This window comes from Tarenaya hassleriana, unplaced genomic scaffold (genome assembly GCF_000463585.1).
Source record: "Tarenaya hassleriana unplaced genomic scaffold, ASM46358v1 Cleome4, whole genome shotgun sequence".
In the NCBI taxonomy this organism is placed as follows: Eukaryota; Viridiplantae; Streptophyta; class Magnoliopsida; order Brassicales; family Cleomaceae; genus Tarenaya; species Tarenaya hassleriana.
In genome coordinates, this window is record NW_010966881.1 from 1,027,867 (window position 1) to 1,051,677 (window position 23,811).

Sequence of the window (23,811 nt, forward strand, 5' to 3'; positions counted from 1 at the left end):
CTGAGCAAGAGAAGGTCGGGGCATTGATGAAGGTTGGGGACCAAAACCAGTGGGAGGGCGCCAAGATCGAGAGGTATGTTGTGTTGCATAAGCCGAAATAGGAGGATCTGAGAGATGTATGGCAGCAAGGTCGACATCAAGACTCAACAGTTTCTCATGTAACTCGACAAATGAGATCGGAGTGTCTCGAGCATGTACGACGTCTTTGATAGTCTTGTACTCATCACCGAGGCCAGCGAGAATTAGATCAATGAGATCCTCATGATCCATAGGTTTGCCGAGAAGTGCAAGCTCGTCCGCTTTAATCTTGAAGAAGTTCATGTAGTCATTGACGGTTTTGGTGCCTTTTGTATGGCGCCGCATCTGGTCTTTGAGTTGTTTGATGTGGCCACGGCTAGATCGGCCATAAGTTTGGGCTAGAGTAGCCCATGCATCTGCGGCAGAGGTGGTCGATACTACGAGAGCTTGACAGGGACTTGAGATCGCACCGAGGAGAGCCGAGAAAACAAGACGGTCCTGACGAAACCACGACTTATAGGTCGGGTTAGGAGATAGTACATTGTTGGTGATGATAGTGGTAGCCGGCACTTTGGCCGCATCGAGGAAGTCTTCGAGATTGTATCCTTGGAGTAAGGCACGAAGTTGAATACTCCATGTCAAGTAGTTCATGGCCGTGAGTTTCGAAACATTCGAAACATTGACGTTAATCAACGTCGAGCTCGGATTGTCGGAGTCAAAGATCGTGACCGTGTCGCTCGGGAGACCGGCAGAGCTAGAAGGAGAGTCGGAAGAGGCCATAGCGTAAAGAGAAGATCGGCGACGTGCGTGATAGCCGAAGGAGGAAAAAAAAAAGTTTCGAAGGAGAAAAAAAAATGTCTTTTGACTTAAGCTCTTGATACCATGATATAATTTGGTTTATAAGAATGTGATTGAATGAATTTATGATGAGGATTACATCTCATATATATACAATGCATAAAAGACATAATGACATAAAACATGGAAGAAAACATGGAAGAGACATGGAGGAAAACATGGAGGAAAACATGGAGGAAATTAAGTATAAATAGTGGCATAATTTTAGGAAAATAATTGTAATAGATAATAATAATATATCAATATACTAACATGAATCACATGGACCACACTACGCTTAACTCTGATCACTAACTGCGCATGTCATTTTTCCCCGAGGCCAATAGGTTAGGCAGCTCTGATACTGGTAATCTACTTACTTTGCTTCGCTTGTTGCGGTTTATATACTTGAATGAGTTGAATTCTGCATGTAAAAGTATCTGTCATTCTAGGTTTCCAAAATTAGAGATACTTCAAGATATTTAACTTCATATTAGGGAAATTTTGTCTTAGAAGGAATCCTTTTGAATGGTTAGAAATTTACTGTCAGGTTGATAAGGGTTTTGCTCTATCGGCCTCGGAATGCTTGATTGCTTGCGCATGCACCAAGGGGGTGGTCCACCTCTTCACTCTTGAGTCTTTAGATTTTGCTGGCACCATACGGCATTCAGAGGCTAAAACTAGTGATGTCGAAAATCATACTCAATTAGCGAAAGTAAAAAATACCGAATGTCAACCCGCCTGCTCTCCAGATGCAGTTGCTTGTCAGTTTTCAAGCAAGGAGAAGCTGGGTTAGTACAAAAGTATTTTCTCTACGTTATGATCCTCCAACCTTATCAGTTATCACTCTTGACATAATGTAGAATATATTTTGCCTTCGCAGTTGTCATCTATGGAGATCATAGCCTCTTTGTCTGGGACGTGAAGGATGTGAACAGGGTAATTCTTCCACAAACAATTTTTCATTTAAGAATTTCTTGATTCTTAAAACTCTTCAACGGAACTACGTGCTAATTGATGCCAATGTCTACTTTGAGAGTTCCTTTCTGGAGCTTATGGCACCAAATGGATGTATTGAAACTTTTCTTTCTCTTCACAGCCCACTAGGTACTCTAAGATGATATCACATTCAGCATGCATATGGGATATAAAGAATCTCTCTTGCGGAAACATGCACAGCCCAACGGCTGCATGTGCAGTTAGGGGTTGTTCTGGTGAGGTTTCCTTTGCTACATGCTCCGAAGATGGCACCATTAGGTTATGGGATCTTGCTCTCCATCTGGGTCCTTTAGAAGTCACTGCAACCAGTAAATCTTCAGATTCCGAGATACAAGGGACCATGCATTTAGGTAATCATCAGATATGTTTAGAATTTCAACGGCATATATGAGTCCACATGTACTATCCAGTTGTTTCATTTATTATCTTAGTAAATTTGTCTGTCCAGATTGATTTGATTTTTCTTCTGTTTCTTCTTTTGTCGTTACAACAGCTAGTGCTGGGATATTTGAACGTGATCTCATGGAGACAGGAGCTCCCATGTTTGGTTTTCGGTCACTAGCAGCAAGTGAAGATGGGAAGTACTTAGCAGCTGGTGACCGTGTAGGAAATCTTCATATGTATGATCTACAGGAATCAGAATATATGTGCTTTATGGTAATACTGGTTATTTTTAAAACGAAAATACTAGTTTTTAAAACTTTAATTGATTATGGTTCTGTACTAGTCAATGGGCGAAAAATCAATGCATCTTATTGAGAACTATCTGCAGAATGCTCATGAAGCAGAGATTCAGTCACTGAGCTTCAGCTATCCCAGCCCAGAAGCTGTTGATTCTGGAAAGGCGCTGAACAGCCGTTACTTGCTAGCTTCTGGTGGAAAGGACCGAGCAATCCATATTTATGATGTCAAAAGGTCTCAGACAGCAACTTTTTGTATGATCTTTCTAAATCCTCCAATGTCTAATTCTAAACCAATTGATATGCTTTGCTTCTCAGAAATTTTGATCTCATCGAGAGTATTCATGAACATCAATCTGCGGTCACTTCTGTAAAATTTGCTTCTGATGGCTGCAAGATTATAACTTGTGGTGCGGATAGGTAATGTGCTTTCAGTCACAGATGTTGTAGTGGGGCCCTAGTGTTGATGGCTGCAAGATTCTAGAATGGCTTCTTTGAGAAATCTTTACTGAATCGAAATGGTTGATGTTGGTGTAGGTCCTTTGTATTTGATGCCACAGGAGGACCAAGAGGTTCAAGTGATTCACATTGTCATCCACAAACTCTATCTAATGGAACCTTCTATGATATGGCTGTAGACCCAACATCAGGAACCGTTGTCATCGTTGGGAAGGTACATTCACCTTTGTGGTGAAAGTTAACCGATATTACCATTGTCCTCGCAAGGGCCTTCACTCAAGTACCATGTGATACAGAATAACATAACAGCAGATTGAATTATGATGTGGCTTTTATAGGAACTAACTTCATTTCCGTGATTGTAGGATAAGAAAATAAATGTGTTCGGCATAGAAACTGGAAAGCTTGTCAGATCATTCAAGCAAGACAGAGATTATGGAGACCCAATAAAGGTGCTTAGAACAAGTCCTTCGATAAATGCTGGACTGCTACAGTATCCTAGTGTTGACAATTGGCAATGATTTGTTTTCCACAGGTTATTTTGGATCCAAGCTGTAGCTTCTTGGTCTGTTCCTATTCTAGCAAGATAATCTGTGTGTTTGACTTCATTACTGGAGAACTGGTTGCCCAAGCCGCAGGCCACAGTGAAGTTGTCACTGGCGTGATTTTCCTGCCTGATTGCAGACATATTGTTTCTGTAAGCTTTCGACTTCGTTTTCTTCTGCCTGATACCATGCTCTGCTGCTGGATAATTTTAATTCAACAAGGATATCTCAATCCTCCCACATTCTGTTACCATAACCAACTGATTTTTTTTTAAAAAAAAGAAAACTTGGAAAAGATATCTTGATATTCATGCTGTTTGTATTCTTAGGTTGGAGGCGATGGGTGTATTTTTGTCTGGAAAGTGCCTTGCCAAATGGCTACTAAGATGATGCAAACATTAAACGAAGATGCGGGTGCATTGTCTCCTAAAACACTGTCCCAACCAGCAACTTTTAGGCAAATAATGGTTTGTCTTCAGGAAGACATTCCAAAAGATGTGTCCTGTTCAATGAACTTTAAGCAAAGCTCCCCCTGGACATCTTCATTCAAGTTCAGTGTCTCTCGGCTTCCTAAGTGGGCTCAAGCAAAAGTGACAACCTCTGATAATGTCATCAAGAGTCAGGACTGTGGCTCAATCCAGGTACACAAGTCGTTGGCTCTCAGGAAAAAAAAAACAGTTTGCTTTCTGAATTCTGATTCTCAGAAAAGAGATGAGACTTTCTCCTCTAAATACATTTGTGGTCTAAATTTTTTAATCTTTACACACTTCCACAACAGGAACAAGAAGGAAATACTCTCCTAAATTCATTTGACAAAACTGAAGCTTATTCTTCTGGGAGTCTTGAATACTTAACTCCCAAGCATAGTTCAAGAAGCAATCAGTCATGCCTCAGCAGCTTGTCCAAAAGCTCTAGCACAACTTCAGCACTCCAAGAGGATGCTGACAGGTAAAAAGATTTGACCTTATTGCTTTTCGTCAATCTTAATCACCACATAAATTCACTCTATTTCGTATCATCACGTGTTCAAATTTTGTACAACCTGTGTTGACTCTTTTTTTTCCTCAGCAGTTATAACATGGATAAAAACCACTGGCGCACAGTCTATAATGTATGTTTGGATCTGCTGAATTCTCCTTCTAGCATCCAGCCATCAGTCATTTACAGCAGAACACAAGACCTGCCTAAGGTGCAACCTTACCATGAGACCACTGTTGATGAAACGTCTCAATTAAACGAACAAAGACAAGAAGCAGAGAACGACTCCATTGGGTATTCTGCAGGGCGAAGTGACACGTTCAAGCGGGTCTTTACCAGTTTATCAACAATAGACGAAGTGAGTTCTCCTCAATATCACCGTCCAAACGATCAGAAATCCTTAACACCCAAAGATGTGAAAAAAAAGTGCTTTCCTTAGCAATATGTGACACCATTTTCTCTGTTCATATGAAGGGTGAGAAATCTTCGCAGAGAAGGTACTCTTCCCAGTTTGTTCTGAGGAGAGACTATTTTGGCAACAGCAAGCAGCAACTCCATACCCCTTCCAAGAATCTAGGGTTTCAGACCTTGAGTTGGATCGAAGAACATAGCACTCATGCCACGGTAAAGGATCATCAGCCTGCAAAAAAGAATTCAGGACAGCCAAAACAGGTTTTCCGGTTATATGATATCAATCACACACACACAGCACTTGGACAAACACAAGCATGTTGCATGTTCATTATTTGATTTCTTTTACATTACTAATTATGGTAATTTAACATCCAATAACTGATTTTTGTTGCAGGAATTCATGAGTGAAGCAAGCACAGAAGATTCTTTTCAAGAACGAGTAAGTAAATGCCGTCAAGCCTTACAGATTTTGAATCTTGCAGCTGAGGATTTGTTCCAGTTACTGTCGGAACTATCTTCTGTTGCTCCACAAGATCAAATCTCTAGTGAATTAAGGGCCCATTTTTATGATGAAACTGGTAAGATGCTTCCAGACGTTTCTCAGAAAGTTGATGCAGTTGCCAATATCATCCTCCAGCATCGAAATCGCAGCTAAGTGACTTGACTTTTGTTCTTTTGTACAGTTCATCAATAACAAGAATCAGTTTTTATCAGAAAATAAAGATTTTAAAGAGCAACACTGTCGCTCCCCTCTGCATATCTTCATCTCTGCTTTAAGTTCATTATGTTAACTGGATGATTATCAAAATAAAACCCAGATAAATAAATTTTAGAATGAAATAGTTGGAAGATATAATATAACTGTACAAGGCACATATAAATAAATAAAAGAGAATAAAATCTCCTCATTTATATGGGGTTTTAGACCCATTAAAATAGTTTTATTTGATAGCTTGACGGATTCATTGTGAGCTTACATGGGCTCTTACGGCGTAAGGCTTGCAGTATTTGTTACGTTCATTGTTCAGCAGTCAAAAGAGTGAAAAAGAAAAACAAAAGCTATAAAAAAAAAAAAAAATTGAGACTACGATTGCGTTCCACGCGCCGCTTTTCTCATTTTTCGTAAAAACGGCCAAAAGTCCTGGACTAAAGTCCAGAGATTTTGAGCGGTGTCTGTCACGCGCTAACCTTGCGCGTGGGATTTTAAAACTCACGAAGCCAAGTTTTTGACTATTTTCAAAACCCTTCTGAACCCGACACTGACATTATTGGGCCATTGCACATAATGGGCCTACCAGAATTTGGACAATACTTATGAATGCCGAATTGTGTGGAAAAAATATAGTACATTTTTTAAAAAAATTTGATCACTCTTCGTGATAAAAAAGTTTGACAAAAAAATTGATATATTACGAATGTCCTAAACAGAGTCAAACCATATGTTACGATACACAATCTCGACTAGAGGTTATCATTCCGGGTTTCAGTGCGGTTTTATTCAGTTTTGGTTATTTCGGTTATAAAAAAACTATAACATTCGGTTTTTATATTCGGTTTTTATATAAATTTGATTCATTAGAAACAGACCCATTTACATATTTCATATGCCCCAATTACATGATTAAAAAAACTTAATTTATATGTAAATTTTATAAATTTTAAGAGAAATTACAAAATACCTCCATAATAAATGTATCATAACAACATTATTCTCCACTTAAACTATTGTCCCTAATTAAAAATCATTCTAGCTCCGCCACTGGGTTCGGTTCAATTATTTTTTAGTTTGGTTCAATTTTTTATTATAAAAAACTATTTTTTTCAAAGAAACTATCGATTTTTTCAATTACTTTTTTTATCGGTTTAATTTAGTTCGGTTTCAGTTTTTTCAGGATTGGAGAAATCATAACCGTTCAATTTTTAAATCGGATTCAGTCCGGTTACGTTTATATCTTATTTAGTTCAGTTCGGTTAATATCCAAACTAGCCACCCCTGATCTCTACTAACCAGATTTTGGATCGCGATCTTTCTACTCTATCTGTACATATATTTTGTTTCCTGAGATATACAAAGATTGGCTTTATCACTTATGTATATATACATGTATTTGTATGAGGAATAAAGCAAAAGAGTGCAAATTTTCTTTCCCTTCGTCCTATGACAGACGGTCCAGAAGAAACTACCTACAAGAGATCGCCTCACCTCTTGGGGCATGACTATCCCTTCTACATGCCCTTTCTGTAATGTCGACGTGGAATCTCATGAGCATTTATTCTTCAAATACTCTTTTAGCCTTGATGAATGGACTCCTTCGGTTGGACGTTGCTAGTCGTCACCGTCGGAAGAGATTGGTGGTTGTATGCAATGGATTGAAGACAATTCCCATGGTCGGGATCGAGATGAGCTGAAACTCATGAAGCTATGTATGGAGCTAGCAGTATACGAGATATGGTGGGAGAGAAATAGTCGTATCTTCATGGGGATGATCAGAACTCATGCCGAAATTCACAGGAAAATTGACCGCACCGTGCGAGACAACCTACTTGCCCTGAAGGTATCCACTCGGAGAAACACTGACAACTCGTTGCTTGAATGTTGGTATCGTTTGACGCTAAACTGAGATAGAAAATTTAGTAGGCTTTTGCGAAACTTGGCTTGCTAGTATGGTACCAGAGCTACTATACCTCCGACTACCGCATCCTTCTTTGACCATTTTTTATCTTTTTGTTCGCTATGACAGTCAATCTTCCAATACTCCATTTGCAGTTATATTTGCACAATCTTATGTGTCTTTATTTCTCGACCCTTATTTGAACCCTCCTTTTCTACACACTGCTCGTATATCTAGTGTCTCTTTGATCTCTGAAAAATTGCTCAGTAAATCGAATAATAACATTTGGGCACATTCAATACTCAAGGCAGGCACTTAACGCCAAAAACAAACTTGGATGTGTTGATGGTTCTTTGCCGAAACCTTCACCAGATCATGTCGATCACAATCTTTGGTCTGATCACAATCCTTGGTGTGGTCGTCTCGACATGGTTAAATAATATTGTCTTCTGATATCTTTAGTGTTATTGTGTATTTCGAAAATATTTGGGATATATGGAAACAAAAACTAAAAACCAAAGACAAAAAATCAAAAAAAAAACTATCACCATTTAATGGCTTACTCTGCTATGTTATGCACATTAATTACATGGTCATTTAGGTTTGATTCATAACTAAACAAATCCTAACCATATAACACATACTCGAACTTAAATCGAATTCAATAATTTATAATTGTATCCAACTTTATTTATAAAAACGTAGATTAACTCATGCATTAATTAATCTAATTGAATGAATTGGATTTAAGGAAGTTTCATGAGTTAACCCTACATACATATTTTTTAAACATATGTTAATAGAGATGTCAAAATGGGTTAAACAACCCATTTAATCCTAAACCATTTAGGTTATTTGAATTAATGGAGTGGTTTAACCCAAACCAATAATAATATTAGTTGGATTAACTCAATTCATCCATTTAAACTCAATTAATCTATTTAGTCTAATTAATTTATTAATTAACACATCTATGATATTTCTATATGGATTTGATTCGATTCGATTTTCATTCGAATTCGATTTTTATAAGATTTTGTTCGATTGGAATTCGTTTTTTAAGGATATTGTTCGATTTGGTTTCAATTCAAATTTGGCTTTTAGAGGATTCCATTTGATTTAGACTCAATTCATATTGAGATTTTACATGAGATTTTGATCAATTCAGATTCGAACATAATTCGATTCTATTTCGATTTGTACATAGATTTCATTCGATTCGAATTCGATTTTTATATATGATTTCGTTCGATTCGAATTCAGTTTTTAAATATGATTTCGTTTGATTGGAATATTATTAGAATTGAGTCTTTATATATTCAAATCATTTAGACCTATTGTATAATGGCTTTAATGAGTTTATTGGATAAACTCATTCAACCCATAACTCAAATCAGTTAAACCCTTCAAATACATTTAATAAAATGAACTCAAATTGAATTTAATCATAAATTACTATTACTGGGTTAGATTGGATTAATCCATTTAACCCAATTCAATTAACATCTATAATTGTTAACGATAACACAACCCATTAAATCATATATAATCCAAATGGGTTAGAATGAAGTAGGTTGGATTATCCAGTTTTACTTCTCTATCAAAGAGTTGTGATCTAAGTAGAAGGAATGCGAAATGCACCTCGAACCATCTCCGAACTCTTTTAAGTGCAAGAAAACCATCCTGAAAAACTCGGATTTCTATCAGATTGGTATCAGAATCTAACCCCAGAACGAAACTATGAAAAGCTTGTTTAAAGTCTTTAGACATGGAAACGAGAAGGATCGATCGAGAGAAATGTCAGTGCAAGGATTGGCCGAAAGTCGTGGTAGCCAAACAAGCCGAAAATTTATGGCAGGGAAATCGAATGTCTTGGTCGAGGCTATGGCGGTTGCGGTCATTTGTTGATTTGATGCAAGAGGTGAGACTAGATTTGGAGACAGTCGAGGGGCCGACCGATTGGATCAGCCTAGTGGTATGAAGGGTATGTCATCGAGGCGACAACACACTTCCGTCGGGCAAGACAATGATCGAAGTGGAAAAGTAGACGAGGTTTATCACACCCGAAAATGGAAAGTCGACGACCGACATCAAGGGGGGAAATTCTATCCCAACCCGAGAAAACCGCCAAAATTGAGAGGGGTGGCAAAGCCGATCACAGTTGCTGAGGATGAGAATTCGACGACAGGCAGCGAGGGTATTATCCCACGCTGGGAAATCGGCCGAAAAAACGAGGAAGAAAATCGACTTCGGGAGTTTTAACGGGAAGAGGAAGAGGAGAGCTCAGAAACGAAGAGTGAGGCCACGTGAGAAAAGGCACAAGTGAAAATTCAAATGCTAGTCTTCTAACCTTCACCCGGAGAAGAAGGTGAATTACGGGAAAATATCGAATATTTGATACTTCCTTCTTGTACTTGTATGGGTCAAAACATGAGGTTCACAAAAAAAGACAAGATGCCATCCAAATTTTGTTCTAGTTACGACGACCTATATACCGTTTCTTTTAGTTCCCTATGACTGACAAAATCTCAGGTTTCATGGAATATGATGCTGAGTGAGGTCCTCAAATGCTATATGAATCTGTGCAAGAAAAGCCTGACAAAATTTGACTTACAGTAAAACGAATCGGAATTACCTGTAATGTCGAGAAATCTCCAAAAACCTAATGGCCTTTCACCCAGCGGAGAAATCATCGTTGTGATCGTCATCGCTGTCAATGCGGTCACCCGAAGATTTTGTAAGTGATCTCATACGTTTAATGAGGAACACATTGTGGTAGTAACTGAGTAGTGTCTTTTTACTTTTGGTCGGAAACGCCTTTGAAACAATCCCCCAGAAACCTTTACTGCCTGGCAATGGATTCCTTTCCACAAGATGCTCGAACTTGTGTTCTTCTCTGGCTGTCCATGATTTCGATATGGCTTCACCCATCTTGTCAAATTTCCATGTATAGAAAACGGAACCAAGATCTGCTCTTAAAAGTTCTCGTGCTTCTCTCGTGTGTTTTGTGATGCAAATGGTTGATCCAGGGGAAGTGCAAGAACAAGAATTGGGTCTTCCTTTCCCGACTTCTCTCTTGACGGTTTTCTTCCTCAGGCTATATGTCGGCCAAACATCAATCCCCAACAATCTTAGAGTTTTGGAGTCGGCAGGGCTACCGTAAAATTTTCCCTTTTTGGTTGACCCAATCCAGTCTGGAATTTTCGCTTGGAATCCAGGGGCAACAGGAATAACTGGTCTCTTGATACCTTCATTCTCACCAGACAGTAACTCGAGAAATTTCTGTCTGGAACTCGAATTATCTTGGACAGTCTTGTCAGGAACATCCTCGACAACCATGCCTTTGTGATTTGATGCGTTTGAGACATCCCCAGTTTGGGGTGAGCATGGATCATGAAGCTTCAGTTTCCTGCCTTCCTTCTGGAAATTTGAATCACCAGATTTCTCCGTAGTTCCAGAAGCCGTAGAGGCTTCACCATCACTCCAAGCCAGTTCACGTTTCCGTTTCTTCTGGAAAAAGAGAGAGAGAAACAAGATGCTTAAACGAGGTTGAAAGCAGATAAATCCAACCATGATGCAAGAAAAACATAAAGCAGAAAGCAGCTATTCATTGACGTACTAACTAAAGCAAACATCATGTGTAAAAATCAAACTATAGCTGGTTTACGAGAACAGAACATCAAAGTAGAAACTGTAGGTATCGTCACAACTTCATCAACAACATGTTTTCCTTCAATACACTCAACAGTAAACAAGCTTGAGGTACCATCAAAGATTGTAACCTGTTATGCTCGCATTATATTACCGAATACAAATAGGTGTTAAATACAATTTGTTCTACTGCTCACTTCTGCATCGATATGTAGTCCGAATGCATCAGATAATAAAACAAGGAAAGAGTCGACAGTTAGCATTTCCGGCCATGGAGCGTCCGACTTAACAACAGCTGGTCCGACTCCATCCGTGTTTCCCTACCGTGGGGTTGCAATGCCAATCCTCTCAACCAAGCTAACAAACCTCTGTTAGTTATGAATATAGATGGTAAAGTATCATGGCTAGTAATTTCTCTCTTAGGAAAAGTTGGATCTGTCCCCCCATTATCACCATTGCTTCTGTGGAGATCCATAACCATTTACGAGGGATAAAGGGATGTGTTCCTCGGATTCAGGTCTGAAAAAAAAAAAGCGTAGAAGGGTCAGATTCTATCTGAAAATGCTGTGAAGCCCTCAACCATACAGGGATCTTGGAATTACCATTGTCTAAAAGTGCAAAACAATAAAAGGTTCCTAAAGGAACAAAATGCAAGAATCAGACAATAACCTCTCTGATAAAGTGAGCCGCCTTTATACGACCTAAAGAAACGCTTATGTCTGATCCTAGTCGACGAAGAACACAAATTCAAAGCCCTAGGTTTCATCAAATCATCGTTGTTTCCGTTTGGCGGAATCTCGTCCAGGCGCGAAAACACTTTCTCGATAGGAATGAGATCCCCTAGATTCCATGATATTCAAACAGAAGAGTCTACGTTGAACATTTGATCGAAGAACGTAAAAAAACCTAACGCAAGAACGTAGAATCAACATCAACGAACGAACATTCAAGACAGAAATCGAAACTCCTTCAATTTCGACATAGATACTCCCAATATTCGATCATTCTCCTTGAAAACAAGCAGAATCTCGGGGAACAGAAACCATGAAACCTTATACATATAAATAAAGCTTTATCTCAACGAACAACATCTGAGACATCCCGATGAATTCGAAGCCGCGATTTCAAAAACAAATCCGAACTCCGAACAAAAAAACACAAGTACGAGTTTCGTGAAAGTACCTCGGTAGGGGAACAACGGATGTCCGAGACGATCAGGAAGATGTTTCCCGGCGGCCTACACCACCGGCGACCGCCGTAGACGGTGGCGAGCCAGGCGGTGGAAGGGATGGGAGGGTACGTGAAATGAGGCTGATTAAAGCTCTGAGCGGGAAATGGGCTTTGGCACCTGGATCCTATCTCTGTTCTCATGGGCTTTTATATAGTGACTCGCCTAATCCAATTTATAGAAAGAAGGATGCAATGCAATTACCTGCAGAATTACAAATCTATAAATTATAAAAATCTCCCAAAAGCATATTATTAAAATAGCTAACATTCACTGATTACAAACACATACTCGAGCACAATATTTGATGGATACTTGCTGGATATAGATATTCTAATTACCATTATATACCAATTTATCTGATACTTATCGTTAAAAATCGTTATAATTTTTGTGGATAATTAATTAATTAAATGAACCCAAATGATTGAATATCACAAATAACATATTTTATAACCTTTTTTTTTTAATGAATTTCCATGGTATAAAAGATGGTGTGATGGGGATGAAAGTAACTTGATCATCGATAGGGCTTCCGCAAAGCAAATGGCTATAGACTATTCGAGAGCTTCAAATATTTTGTCGGAAATTCCGACCAGTCGCCGGAGATAATTCTGGGATTCCGGCACAAACAAACCGACAACTAGAACAGCTGCTAAAACCCTAAAACATGCCCAGAAAATGAGATCGAACGGTCGGCGACAGCTTTCCCATGGTCGAGTTCCCCAAGTCTCTGTCGCCCAAACGCGTTCTCAAGCTCTTGAAATCGGAGAAGAACCCGCGTGTTGCGCTCTCTATCTTCGACTCGGCGACTCGCCATTCAGGCTATGCCCACTCCTCCGCCGTCTTCCACCATATTCTCCGGCGTCTTGCGGAGGCTCGTATGGTGGGCCACGTGGCTGGGATCGTCGAGCTCATTCGTACCCAAGATTGCAAGTGCCCTGAAGATGTTGCCTTGACGGTTATCAAAATCTACGCCAAAAACTCCATGCCCGATCAAGCTCTGGATGCTTTCCGACGGATGAGCGAGATTTTCGGGTGCGAACCCGGAATACGATCGTACAATTCTCTTCTCAATGCATTCGTGGTGGCGAAACAGTGGGATAAAGCCGAATCCTTCTTGGCCTATTTTGAAACGGCGGGTTTGGCGCCGAATTTGCAAACTTATAATGTTTTGATTAAGATTTCGTGTAAGAAACAGCAGTTCGAGAAAGCAAGGGGCTTGCTGGATTGGATGTGGAAAGAGGGGTTGGAACCGGATGTGTATAGTTACAGTACCCTGATTGGCGAACTAGCAAAAGATGGGAACTTGGACGATGCACTAGAAGTGTTCGATGAAATGTCTGACCGAGGGGTGGCAGCTGATGTTGCCTGTTATAATATGTTGATTGATGCGTTACTGAAGAAGAAAGAGTATGATAGAGCCATGGAGTTATGGGGGAATCTGCTGGAAGACTCTTCGGTCTATCCAAATGTTACCACTTACAACATCATGATTAATGGTTTGGGCAAATGCGGGAAATTTGATGATTGCTTCAAGATTTGGGAAAGAATGAGACTGAACGAGCGTGAAAAAGATTTGTTTACATGTAGTAGTTTGATACATGGGCTATGTGATGCAGGGCATGTTGATAAGGCTGAAATTGTGTTCAGAGAGTTGGCTGACAGCAAAGCCTTTGTTGATGTTGTTACTTATAATACGATGCTTGGTGGGTTTTTCCGTGCTGGTAAAATTAAAGAGTGTTTGGAGTTATGGGAAGTTATGGAGAAGGGGAGTTCGGTTAACATTGTGAGTTATAACATATTGATCAGAGGGTTATTAGAGCATGGGAAAATCAATGAGGCAGTATTGATCTGGAAGCTTATGCCCACAAAGGGCTATACTGCTGATTCCACGACTTATGGCGCTTTAATTCATGGGTTATGTGCAAATGGATATATAAACAAAGCTTTGGGAATAATGAGAGGTGTCGAAACAGGAGGTGGTAATATGGGTGCCTATGCATATTCGGCTTTGGTAGACAGTTTGTTCAAAGAAAGAAGATTAGAAGAAGTAGCAACTTTGGTAAAAGATATAAGTAAGCATGGTGCTGAACTGAATTCTCATGTTTACAACGCAATTATTGGTGGCTTAATCCGTAATTCGAGACTTGGTGATGCTGTCCTTTTGCTCAGAGAAATGGCAAGAAATGGAGTTCCACCAACTGTTGTTTCTTACAACATTCTCATTCACGGACTATGTAAAGCAGGAAAGTTTGGTGAAGCATCTTCTATTGTGAAAGAAATGCTTGAAAATGGATGGAAACCAGATCTGGTTACGTATAGTATACTGTTGGATGGTCTTTGTCAGGACAGGAAGCTCGAAGTGGCCCAAAACTTATGGCACCAATTTCTCGGAACAGGTCTGAGACCAGATGTGGCTATGCATAACATCCTAATTCATGGGCTTTGCTCAGCTGGCAAACTTGATGATGCAACTAATGTCTTTGCGAGTATGAGGGAACGGGATTGCATTCCAAATCTCGTAACATACAATACATTGATGGAGGGATTTTACAAAACTAGAGACATTGATTCAGCGACGGTAATTTGGGGTTACATGCACAAGATCGGGCTGAAACCAGATATCATTTCCTACAACATCGCATTGAAAGGGCTGTGTATGTGTGGTAGAATATCATATGCTATCAAATTCTTTGATGATGCTTTGAACCATGGAATTCTTCCAACTGCAGTGACGTGGAACATACTTGTTAGAGCAGTTGTGATTTTGAATCACGGGCATGCTGTTTGAACATATTGCCTGCATATCTGAATGTTCGTCTTCCCCGGGTTTGAATTGACTCTAGATTCGATCTCTGGCAAGAAAGGCAATCAACCTTCGGCCTTAAGGTATAATGCTCTTCCCTGCTATATCGATATACATTGTATGTTCATTTTTGGACTATGCATACTTTTCTTATCCAGCAAATTCTTCAGTATTTTCAGATGTGGGTACTAACTACTAACCCATGACCTTCTATTCCAGAGATGGTCCTTGGAACAACTGGAAGAAGTTACGAGGAGAATCATGATTTATATCACAAGCTGCAAGATCATCGATCGCTTTACAATTAGGTAAATCTACCACAGCGAGTAAGAACGACAAAGTTTCGATCTTTTCACAATTTAATCTCAACCCATGTCTCTTTCAACTCGTTACAGATACAAAACCCTTGAGCTTGCTTCGTCGAGGTCTTTCATGGCGTCCCTCTCCAATCTTATAAAAACTCAGCTTTGGCATATTCTGCATAGTTTGTAGATAAGCTGACAGTTCGTCCAAGAAATCCGTGAGATGGACCTTGGAAGCTTTGAAGCATGGCAATGGGGGCGAGGAGTTATTGCTTGAAAGTATCACACCCCGAGCCCTCGGGTTTTGAAGCACCAGAATCTGAATCACCGGGTTTGGGGAGGCAGATAAATTAGGTTGTTGAAGTTTGAGTTTCTTCTTGTACTGAATAAACAATGGAAGTTTGGTGTTAAGGTTATCTGAATTGTTTCTAGGACAGGATTGATTACAGAAACAGAACAACCTCTCAGTTCCTCTATTCTAAGCATTACCCAAAACAATTTGAAATTTGGAAGATTTGCATGAAAGACCCTTCTTTTAACATGTTATTGCAGATTCAGGCTTCTATTTTTCAATTTCTTGACTTTTATTGGAAGTGCTCAAGTTACAGGTACTGGCAGCAATGGAAGTGATTCTTTTCGAATTATGGAGACATGGAAGAAGTCTCTCTCTTGCCCAACGGCAACCCCTGTCTGCTACAAATCAACATATGACATTTACTTCACCCTGTCTGATGTCCATGTGAGTCATATGTAAAAAGCCACGTAACCAAAAAGAGATTAAATTAAAAATAACGTCGTTCCATATTTTTTCCATCTTCTTAAACGAAGTTGTTCTTTGCCCATCAATCAAACTACATGTAACAATATGTAAATATTTCTACTATATACCAGATCACCGGATTCCATACATGAGAATGAGATAACCCAAGGTCTAAACCAATACACACACACACACACACATATATATATATATGCCCAAAATCAGCTAAAATCCCATAATATCATCATACAAGAGCAGCTTGCATGAACAAATCGACAAATAACAACAACAACTATTCACCCAACATCATCATTCTTCTTCTGCTTCTTCTTCTTTTACTGTCATTCTACACGTTAACTTCAGGAGCCGGAAAGAGTCGTTTGACCAGCCAATGAATCGGTCGGAGAAGCTGAGCTCTCTTCTTCCTCCAGAACCATATGGCTGCACTGTACTGCTCGTTCCTTATCTTTCTAGTTGCAGCCCTCCAATCATATTTCTCCATCTCCTCCCGAGCCGCTTTCCCAACTATCTCCCTCTTTTCAGGTTCATCCAATAGAGCCTTCAGCTTGCTCACGCAATCCTCAACGTCCCCGGGATTGAACAGAAACCCGGTTTTACCTTCCTAAAATGTTAACCAGAACACAATGCAAAAAAATGCATCTTTCACAATGAATCAGGTATTCTTCCACACGTCGATAACTTCTGATGTGTAACCATATAAGGGCATTATTCAATTCACTGACCTGTTCTTCAGGGATGATGTCGGGGATTCCACCAGCACGAGCCGCCACTACAGGGAGTCCTGAGGACATTGCCTCCAACACTACAAGACCTAACGTTTCTGACTCGGATGGCATCACAAACACATCTCCGCTTGCATAAGCTTGTGAGAGCTCTTCGCCTTGTAGCATCCCCGTGAAAACTGCTGGCATATCAGCAAACATCTTCTCTAGTTCCTCCCTACGAACAAAATGGATTATCATCTATCATATGAACAGCTAAGCTTAAAAATAAACTTTTTTTAAGAGTAATAATACCTATATGGTCCATCTCCAATGAAAGCAATCCGAGCCTCTGGCAATCTGTCCATTATGCTGCACACAATTTTTTTTTTTCGATTTTATATCTCGCCAAATCTAAAAAAAAATACAGGTTCTAAGCATGAAATATAGTTCATTAAACTGTGTCTGAGAATCAAATTTGAAGAGATCTTCTAAGTTCTAACGTGTTGTGTTACAAACGTTTACTCAGGACATTAGTTTGGGATTTTGCTAAATGGAACGACAAAAATAGTTTGCATAGAAACAACATTGAAAATGTAGAAGAATCGGGTAAATAATCACTACCCCTTTAGGAAATCCAAACTTTTCTCCACACCAAGACGGCCAACATGGACTACCAGTGGTTTTTCTGGTTCGCCGTTACTGTTGAATACCAAAGCATCAGCAATATCAATATATATATATATATATATATGCATTTGAGAATAGTATATACAAAAGTGTGTAAATTGCATCTAAATAAGGGTTTCCACCTCAGTCTTAAACGCATATCATGGGAGCGGAAACGGGGATGAAAGCTTTCAGAATCAACACCCTTATTCCAAAGACGGAGCTGATTAGCTGCAAATATGAGAAGAAGTCAGGTTAGGACAGTGGGGTATTATCACAGATCAGATCGAGAATCAAAGAGCTGAAAATTCAGAAATAAAAGAAAGAATACGGTATCGCTATATATAACGTATCTATCTTCACCTGCTGTTGCACCAGCTGCTAGAAGATCTTTTCCAATGGCAGCTGAGGGAACTAATGTAAGATCAGCAGCTCTGTGAAGGAATCCTGACAATGTTATCCGAGTTCAGTAACATACCAGACAACACAAAACAACAATTTGGACTCTAGGAGGATATTATACGTACTTATTATCGACCACATGGGTTTAACCAGCCAACTAAACGTGTATCTTGGGATGTATCTGCAGATTAAAACAAAAAGCTTTTAGCAGCTGCTTATGGGTAATAAATACTTCAGTTCCATTAATTGAAAACCTCCATGGTATATTATTGTAAAAGAGACAGTAATGAATTTGAAGAAGAGCAACTTCATGAGGTAAATGAGAAACTAACACGGGCACGTGTGTGTGGTAAGACATCACTAATGGTACACACAGCATTTTTGCTATTGCCAGAGCACCGAAAACCTGAAAGGTAGTTAAAAGATGATAGTACTTTAGTAGCTAATTTTCTCTTCATTAGTTATCAATGTTAAAGGTCTATCTTCTCAAAAGGCTTTACCATTATCCCTGGAGATGAAGCGTGTATTATATCAGGCTTAAACCGGGCGATTTCCGAGATTATTCTAGGACTAAGCGCAAGAGAGAGAGGCACCTTTTGGTACCATGGACATGGGAAACTGCAGGACAGGAAAAAAAATCAAGATACACAGTCAACTCTAATGGAGGATATCAAATTTACATGACAAAACCCATGAACATACAGACAGAATCCAAGTGAAGGGAAAACCAAGCAGAGCATATCAATTTACATGACGAACCAATGAAAATACAGACAGAATCCAAGGAAAGGGGAAACCGTTCAAAGCAAGAGTTTTTAGAGTTTGCAATATGTTACTAACCTCCTTGACCCAATGACTTTTGCTCCATAGAACTCCTGGGGAACACCTTCATGTGTCGTCACAACAATAACCTACGCCAGAAAAGAACATTTTCCCGGGAAAAAAAGGGAGGGAGCACAGTTAGTTTAGTGAAAATTAGATACATGTTTGGCTCACAAGTCACAAGCAAATCAGAGGATTACCTCGTCTCCCATTTCACGTAGATACTTTATAAAATTCTGGAATCTGTTTTTGTATCCGGAGACATACCTGAGAGGTTTAAGAGAAAGCGCTGCCATTAATGGAGACACAGACGCAGCAACAATAAAATCCATGAGTCTATACAAACTCTTAAGGGATAAACAAAAACTAAAACAATCTTGAAAATATCGAAGACCACTGACCCAACTCTTCCCTCGTCTCAAATTTGAAACTTTGAACTATTGAATTTAAACGAACAAGCATTGCCAGCATTCGCAATTGATGTAAAATACAGATCCAGAAAGAGAAAATTTCCCATTAAAAACGTCAGATACCGACAGCCAAAACAAAGATCAACGATACGCACAGAACCTGGCACAAGTCCCTTCACTCAGGCATTTCCTCGAACACGAAATAGCTAAAGCAATTCTGAAGAAGCGAATCTGGAGAAGCTTACGAAAAGGGCGAAGGCTCGACAAAGAGAGCGATTCTCCTCGGCCTGGAGACCGTCTCTGAGTCGAGAAGAGGAGCCTCAATCTCCTCATTCTGATCTTCCCTAACCTCGGTGATCGTCATATCGTTTGACCCAGAAGCAGAAACCACTTCCCGCCCAATCCCTTCGCCAAAGACCCTGCCTTTCTTGCGAGGCAAGCTAATTGGCAACCTCGGGCAAGGCTTGGAACACGAAAACGCAACAGAAACAGGAGAGTTGACGAAAGAACACCTGGGAGAACAAGAAGCCGATGAAAAAGAAGAAGAAGTGGTCGTCGTGCTAGGAAGAAGAGGAGGAGAGAGAGAGTGATTTATAGAGAGAGAAGAAAGGGTCATGATTTTTGCAGCATAAATTATGCGATGGGATCTCCGATAATTCGATGAAAAACACCAAAGAGGCAGAGAAAAAATATCCGAATTTTTTTTTTCCCAGTTTCGTTTGAAGGAATCTGGGGAAGAAGAAACAGTAAAATAAAAAAGGGATATTCGATTTGAGAGGTATCAGTTCCAAGGGTTTTGAGCATATGCTTGTTTTGCTACTCTCCCCATGGATGATGATGGCGACGACGACGACTGGTCCCTTTTTTTTGTTTTTTTTTTTAAATATATATTTTATTATCAAATCTTTTTAAGTTTCTTAATTTCCTCCCTCATTTCCATTTTTGTAAAGAATGTAGTAGAAAAGCATGATATAAACCATAGAAATTTAATTTGATATGCAAAAAAATTAAATTAATTAATAGAATTGTCCCATGAGTCTCACATTGTGGGTACCATTCATTAATGAGACCAAACTTGGGGAAAAAAAAAACAAACAGCCCACTTGCCGTGTCACAAATCACGTGCTTAATATTATAGTGGGTAATTTATAAATTGGATTTGATTGAGACATAATTTATATATTATTGCATCCCTTTTAATTGAGTTTTGATCCGTCCACAATTACGTGACTAAATGACTGTCCAAAATCAAATGTTACAATTCAATTCGTGATCGATTTTTTATAACTAGATGATCCTTGACATCATCAGATTGACCTTATAAGAAATAACTTGTATGTAATTTGGTATTCTTGTATGATATGTATATATTAAATAAAATCATAATATAGAATTCGCTTGATGATTATTCGGTCAATACGTTTTCTTCTGCCGTAATTAATTGCCAAATAAGCAATTACAGATAATAACTTCAAATAGATCGATTACTTCTAATGCGTGACTTTCTTGTTGTTTCGCTTGCAAACGAATCGATGTAATAATATTCCATTAGATCAACACGCCAAACCTTAAATCTGTTTCTATTCTTATATATAAAGAGGCATATATATATATATATATGTATGTATGTATATGTGTGGTCATAGAGATGCTAATAATTAACATATATATATATATAGAGAGAGAGGGGCGGACGCAAGACACGACGAATGTGGCACATGCCCCCAGTAATTTTCATAAAAACATATTAAATTTCTTTATAAAATTTTAAATATATTTACTAAATAACCCCATATAAAATATTAAAATTAGATTGTGCCCTTTTCTAAATATTTCTCTAGCTCCGCCCATGTGTGTATATATATATATACACACACTAACCTAAATTCGGTAAAAAAAAACTACATTTATCGATATGATTTATGGAGAAAAAAAACAAGTGTATAAATATACACATGTTGAGAGGCATGGAAGTATATTCATATAGGATATTCTTTTTTATGCCATTGCATGTGGAAGGTCCATTTAAAATTTAGTTACACAAAAAAAAACAAAGATATAGTTTAATATTATAAAAAAAATAATCAATCTCTTTGCTTAATTGGGTATTTGAAATTTGACAGCGGTTTCCTTCTTCATGTATCCAACCTACTCTTACAATTTGTGAATATTTATTCCACTATTAGTCTGTAGGAAATTTTTATTTTTATTTCGTTATTACATCATCCAAAAACCATAAAATCCAATGTATTATTTAATATGTATGTTCAGTTGTTTATACAAGTGATTTTCATCATAATAAATATATTAAAATAACACATTGATTAAATGGGCTATGTATCCAAGGTGATAATTGTGGCCCGTTAAATAGAAAGTCATAGTATTGAGTCACTATCAGTTAGCAAATTTTCTCGGCCCATTGACCTATTATTAGAGCAATAGCCCAACACAAAATTAAATATGTAAAAGTAAATATCTTGGTCCAGAAAATAAAATAACATAAAACTGATGTTTTAATTTTATGTGACAACAAACATTTTCTAAATTTCTGTAACTATTGCGATTAATATACAAAATTTGACAGTAAGATTCCAATACTTATATATTTGGAGTATAAATATTCAGCTTGACACAAATAGTTCAAGAGTTTCAAACATGATTTCAATATTTAGTCTCTTATAAATATATGTAAAATATGCTTACATACATATATATGTATATATGCGAGAAAGAGAATATGTTTGAATTTGTGAAAGTGTGGTATTGGCGTGAATAATGGGACACCCATTTCATTTTCTCTTCTTTTCATTTTGTCCACCTTTTTCATCACCGGTTTGACCCTCCATATATATATATATCGGTATTCACTATGGGAGCATTACACAGTTTTAATCAATATTTTATAAAATTAATACAGAAATTAAAATTTTTTAATTACACAAATGGGGCCTATGACCCATCTACACACTAGATAATTTATTTAATGAAGTGGTGGGAATCATTGTAATTTCATTTATAACATTTTAAGGGCGGAAAAAATCGAAGCATACAATACAATTGATATATATATATAATATATATATATATGTGTATATATATACACGCAACGTTGTAAAAAATTGACAAAAGAGATGACATGATGCCAAGGAAAGGGAAACATGGGGTAAGACCCTAACAAAAGCAAAGCTGACAGGAAGGGAATCTAATTGATTTTGTCTCACTCTGTTCCAAATTATTTATTTTCTTTTCATATCGTTACAATTTTAAAACTTTATAATAACCCAAAGTTTTTATTTTACCTCTCTTCTCTTTTTGACCAACAGAGAACTGCAAAAATAAAATGTAATTCTCTAAATAATTTTGGTGCGTCACTCATACGATAATAATGGTTCGGCAATGAAAAGACGTTGATCCTTCAAGTGTGGTTGCTCATTCCAAGAAGAAACAGTTACCCTTTTTTTCTATAAGACCCCTATTGTTTGCGTTTTTTCAATTTTTGCCCCACCTTTTTGTAAACTTCCTCCAAACTCCTCTCCCATAAATACTCTTCAAACCCTCTCACGTAGCATTTGTTTCTCTGTAGTCCCTTGCTCTAGTGCCTCTCTCTCTCTCACACATACGCACAGACACAAACACGGGAATATATATATATAACACAGATACTCCGTATACTGATTAACACAGTTTTTAACAGGACAATGTCAAGAAAATCATGCAAAAGAGTGAGCTTTAGTCCCGACCCAGAAGCGACGGAGGAACCAATCTTCCCGAAACATGGGGAATTCAGCTGTCAAAGGCAAGGCCGGAGAAGGGTCGTTGTCGGATTTCTAAGTTTTGGCCTTAGGAGATCGCCGGCCAGAAGGATGCTTAGACGCCTCGGCGCCAGAGTCGTCAAAACGCTGCGTTTTATATCCTCAGGGAAAGGGAAAACGACGTCTTCTTTCTCGTCACGGAAGGTCTCGTCGGCGTCTTCGTCTGCGCACTTGACGAGGTCGAAGTCCCTGGCTGAGTCAGAGTCTCACCGAGCAGAAGCCATTGAAGACTGTATCGAGTTCTTGAACTCTTCTTCGTCTCTGTCGAGATCAAACTCTGTCTCCACGTGCTCCTGTTAGTTGAGTACTTGATACGATTCGCCCTGTGAATTCTCGTGCTTCTTTTGTTAAGAGAGAAAATTGACAAGAACAAAAAAAAAAGAGATGCTTTAGATATCTGTAGAATTCTTAGTTGTGTTCTATCTTCTGCTTCCCCATTCACTGATCTTTTTTTTTTTTATAATATGTGATTGTTGTCATATTCGAACTCTGTGGATACTTTGCTTCCACAACGACTAAAACACCAACTCCTGACCCTATTCACTAAAACACTATCATGTTCTTGATTTTGTTTTGTTTTCATAATTCAAGGTGATGATCATGTGAAGCATAAGAGCCACTTGATTTCACAAATATTCGAATCTATTTCCATACAAATTATATATATATATATATATATATA

The 23,811-nt window shown here is 38.5% G+C and overlaps 5 protein-coding genes across 7 annotated transcripts in view; 3 read left to right on the forward strand and 2 right to left on the reverse strand.

Annotated features, from left to right (window-relative positions):
* Positions 1–5,713, forward strand: part of LOC104823281 (mitogen-activated protein kinase-binding protein 1) — an 11,127-nt gene extending 5,414 nt beyond the window's left edge. Inside the window, exons 6-19 of one of the 3 annotated variants that reach the window (XM_010554782.2) lie at positions 1,406–1,646; positions 1,739–1,794; positions 1,955–2,204; positions 2,348–2,511; positions 2,627–2,769; positions 2,853–2,954; positions 3,072–3,207; positions 3,359–3,445; positions 3,529–3,690; positions 3,868–4,179; positions 4,317–4,486; positions 4,607–4,874; positions 4,991–5,140; positions 5,325–5,713. In XM_010554782.2, the coding sequence (XP_010553084.1) occupies positions 1,406–1,646; positions 1,739–1,794; positions 1,955–2,204; positions 2,348–2,511; positions 2,627–2,769; positions 2,853–2,954; positions 3,072–3,207; positions 3,359–3,445; positions 3,529–3,690; positions 3,868–4,179; positions 4,317–4,486; positions 4,607–4,874; positions 4,991–5,140; positions 5,325–5,585 (2,502 nt within the window). In that variant the 3' untranslated portion in view covers positions 5,586–5,713. Of the gene's footprint in view, positions 1–1,405; positions 1,647–1,738; positions 1,795–1,954; positions 2,205–2,347; positions 2,512–2,626; positions 2,770–2,852; positions 2,955–3,071; positions 3,208–3,358; positions 3,446–3,528; positions 3,691–3,867; positions 4,180–4,316; positions 4,487–4,606; positions 4,875–4,990; positions 5,189–5,324 lie in introns of all 3 variants that reach the window. The other 2 variants (XM_010554780.2, XM_010554781.2) reach the window with 2 other exon arrangements.
* A 4,202-nt stretch (positions 5,714–9,915) lies between these two features.
* On the reverse strand, positions 9,916–11,115 carry LOC104824514. Its single transcript, XM_010556618.1, has 2 exons — positions 10,344–11,115; positions 9,916–10,252 (listed from the first exon to the last, which is right to left on the reverse strand). Exons 1-2 carry the CDS (start codon positions 11,113–11,115, stop codon positions 10,113–10,115), a joined length of 912 nt encoding a protein of 303 aa, XP_010554920.1. The 3' UTR covers positions 9,916–10,112.
* A 1,839-nt stretch (positions 11,116–12,954) lies between these two features.
* Positions 12,955–15,968, forward strand: LOC104823283 (pentatricopeptide repeat-containing protein At3g09060). The gene is made up of 3 exons (XM_010554783.1): positions 12,955–15,313; positions 15,450–15,538; positions 15,626–15,968. The coding sequence occupies exon 1, from the start codon at positions 13,134–13,136 to the stop codon at positions 15,213–15,215; it is 2,082 nt and encodes a 693-aa protein (XP_010553085.1). The 5' UTR covers positions 12,955–13,133; the 3' UTR covers positions 15,216–15,313; positions 15,450–15,538; positions 15,626–15,968.
* A 428-nt stretch (positions 15,969–16,396) lies between these two features.
* On the reverse strand, positions 16,397–20,149 carry LOC104823284 (sulfoquinovosyl transferase SQD2-like). Its single transcript, XM_010554784.1, has 12 exons — positions 19,563–20,149; positions 19,108–19,174; positions 18,926–18,996; positions 18,586–18,703; positions 18,418–18,491; positions 18,211–18,266; positions 18,047–18,130; positions 17,827–17,914; positions 17,639–17,716; positions 17,330–17,386; positions 17,036–17,252; positions 16,397–16,914 (listed from the first exon to the last, which is right to left on the reverse strand). Exons 1-12 carry the CDS (start codon positions 19,931–19,933, stop codon positions 16,639–16,641), a joined length of 1,557 nt encoding a protein of 518 aa, XP_010553086.1. The 5' UTR covers positions 19,934–20,149; the 3' UTR covers positions 16,397–16,638.
* A 2,682-nt stretch (positions 20,150–22,831) lies between these two features.
* Positions 22,832–23,730, forward strand: LOC104823286 (josephin-like protein). Its single transcript, XM_010554786.2, has one exon. The coding sequence runs from the start codon at positions 23,016–23,018 to the stop codon at positions 23,427–23,429; it is 414 nt and encodes a 137-aa protein (XP_010553088.1). The 5' UTR covers positions 22,832–23,015; the 3' UTR covers positions 23,430–23,730.
* The last annotated feature ends 81 nt before the right edge of the window (positions 23,731–23,811 follow it).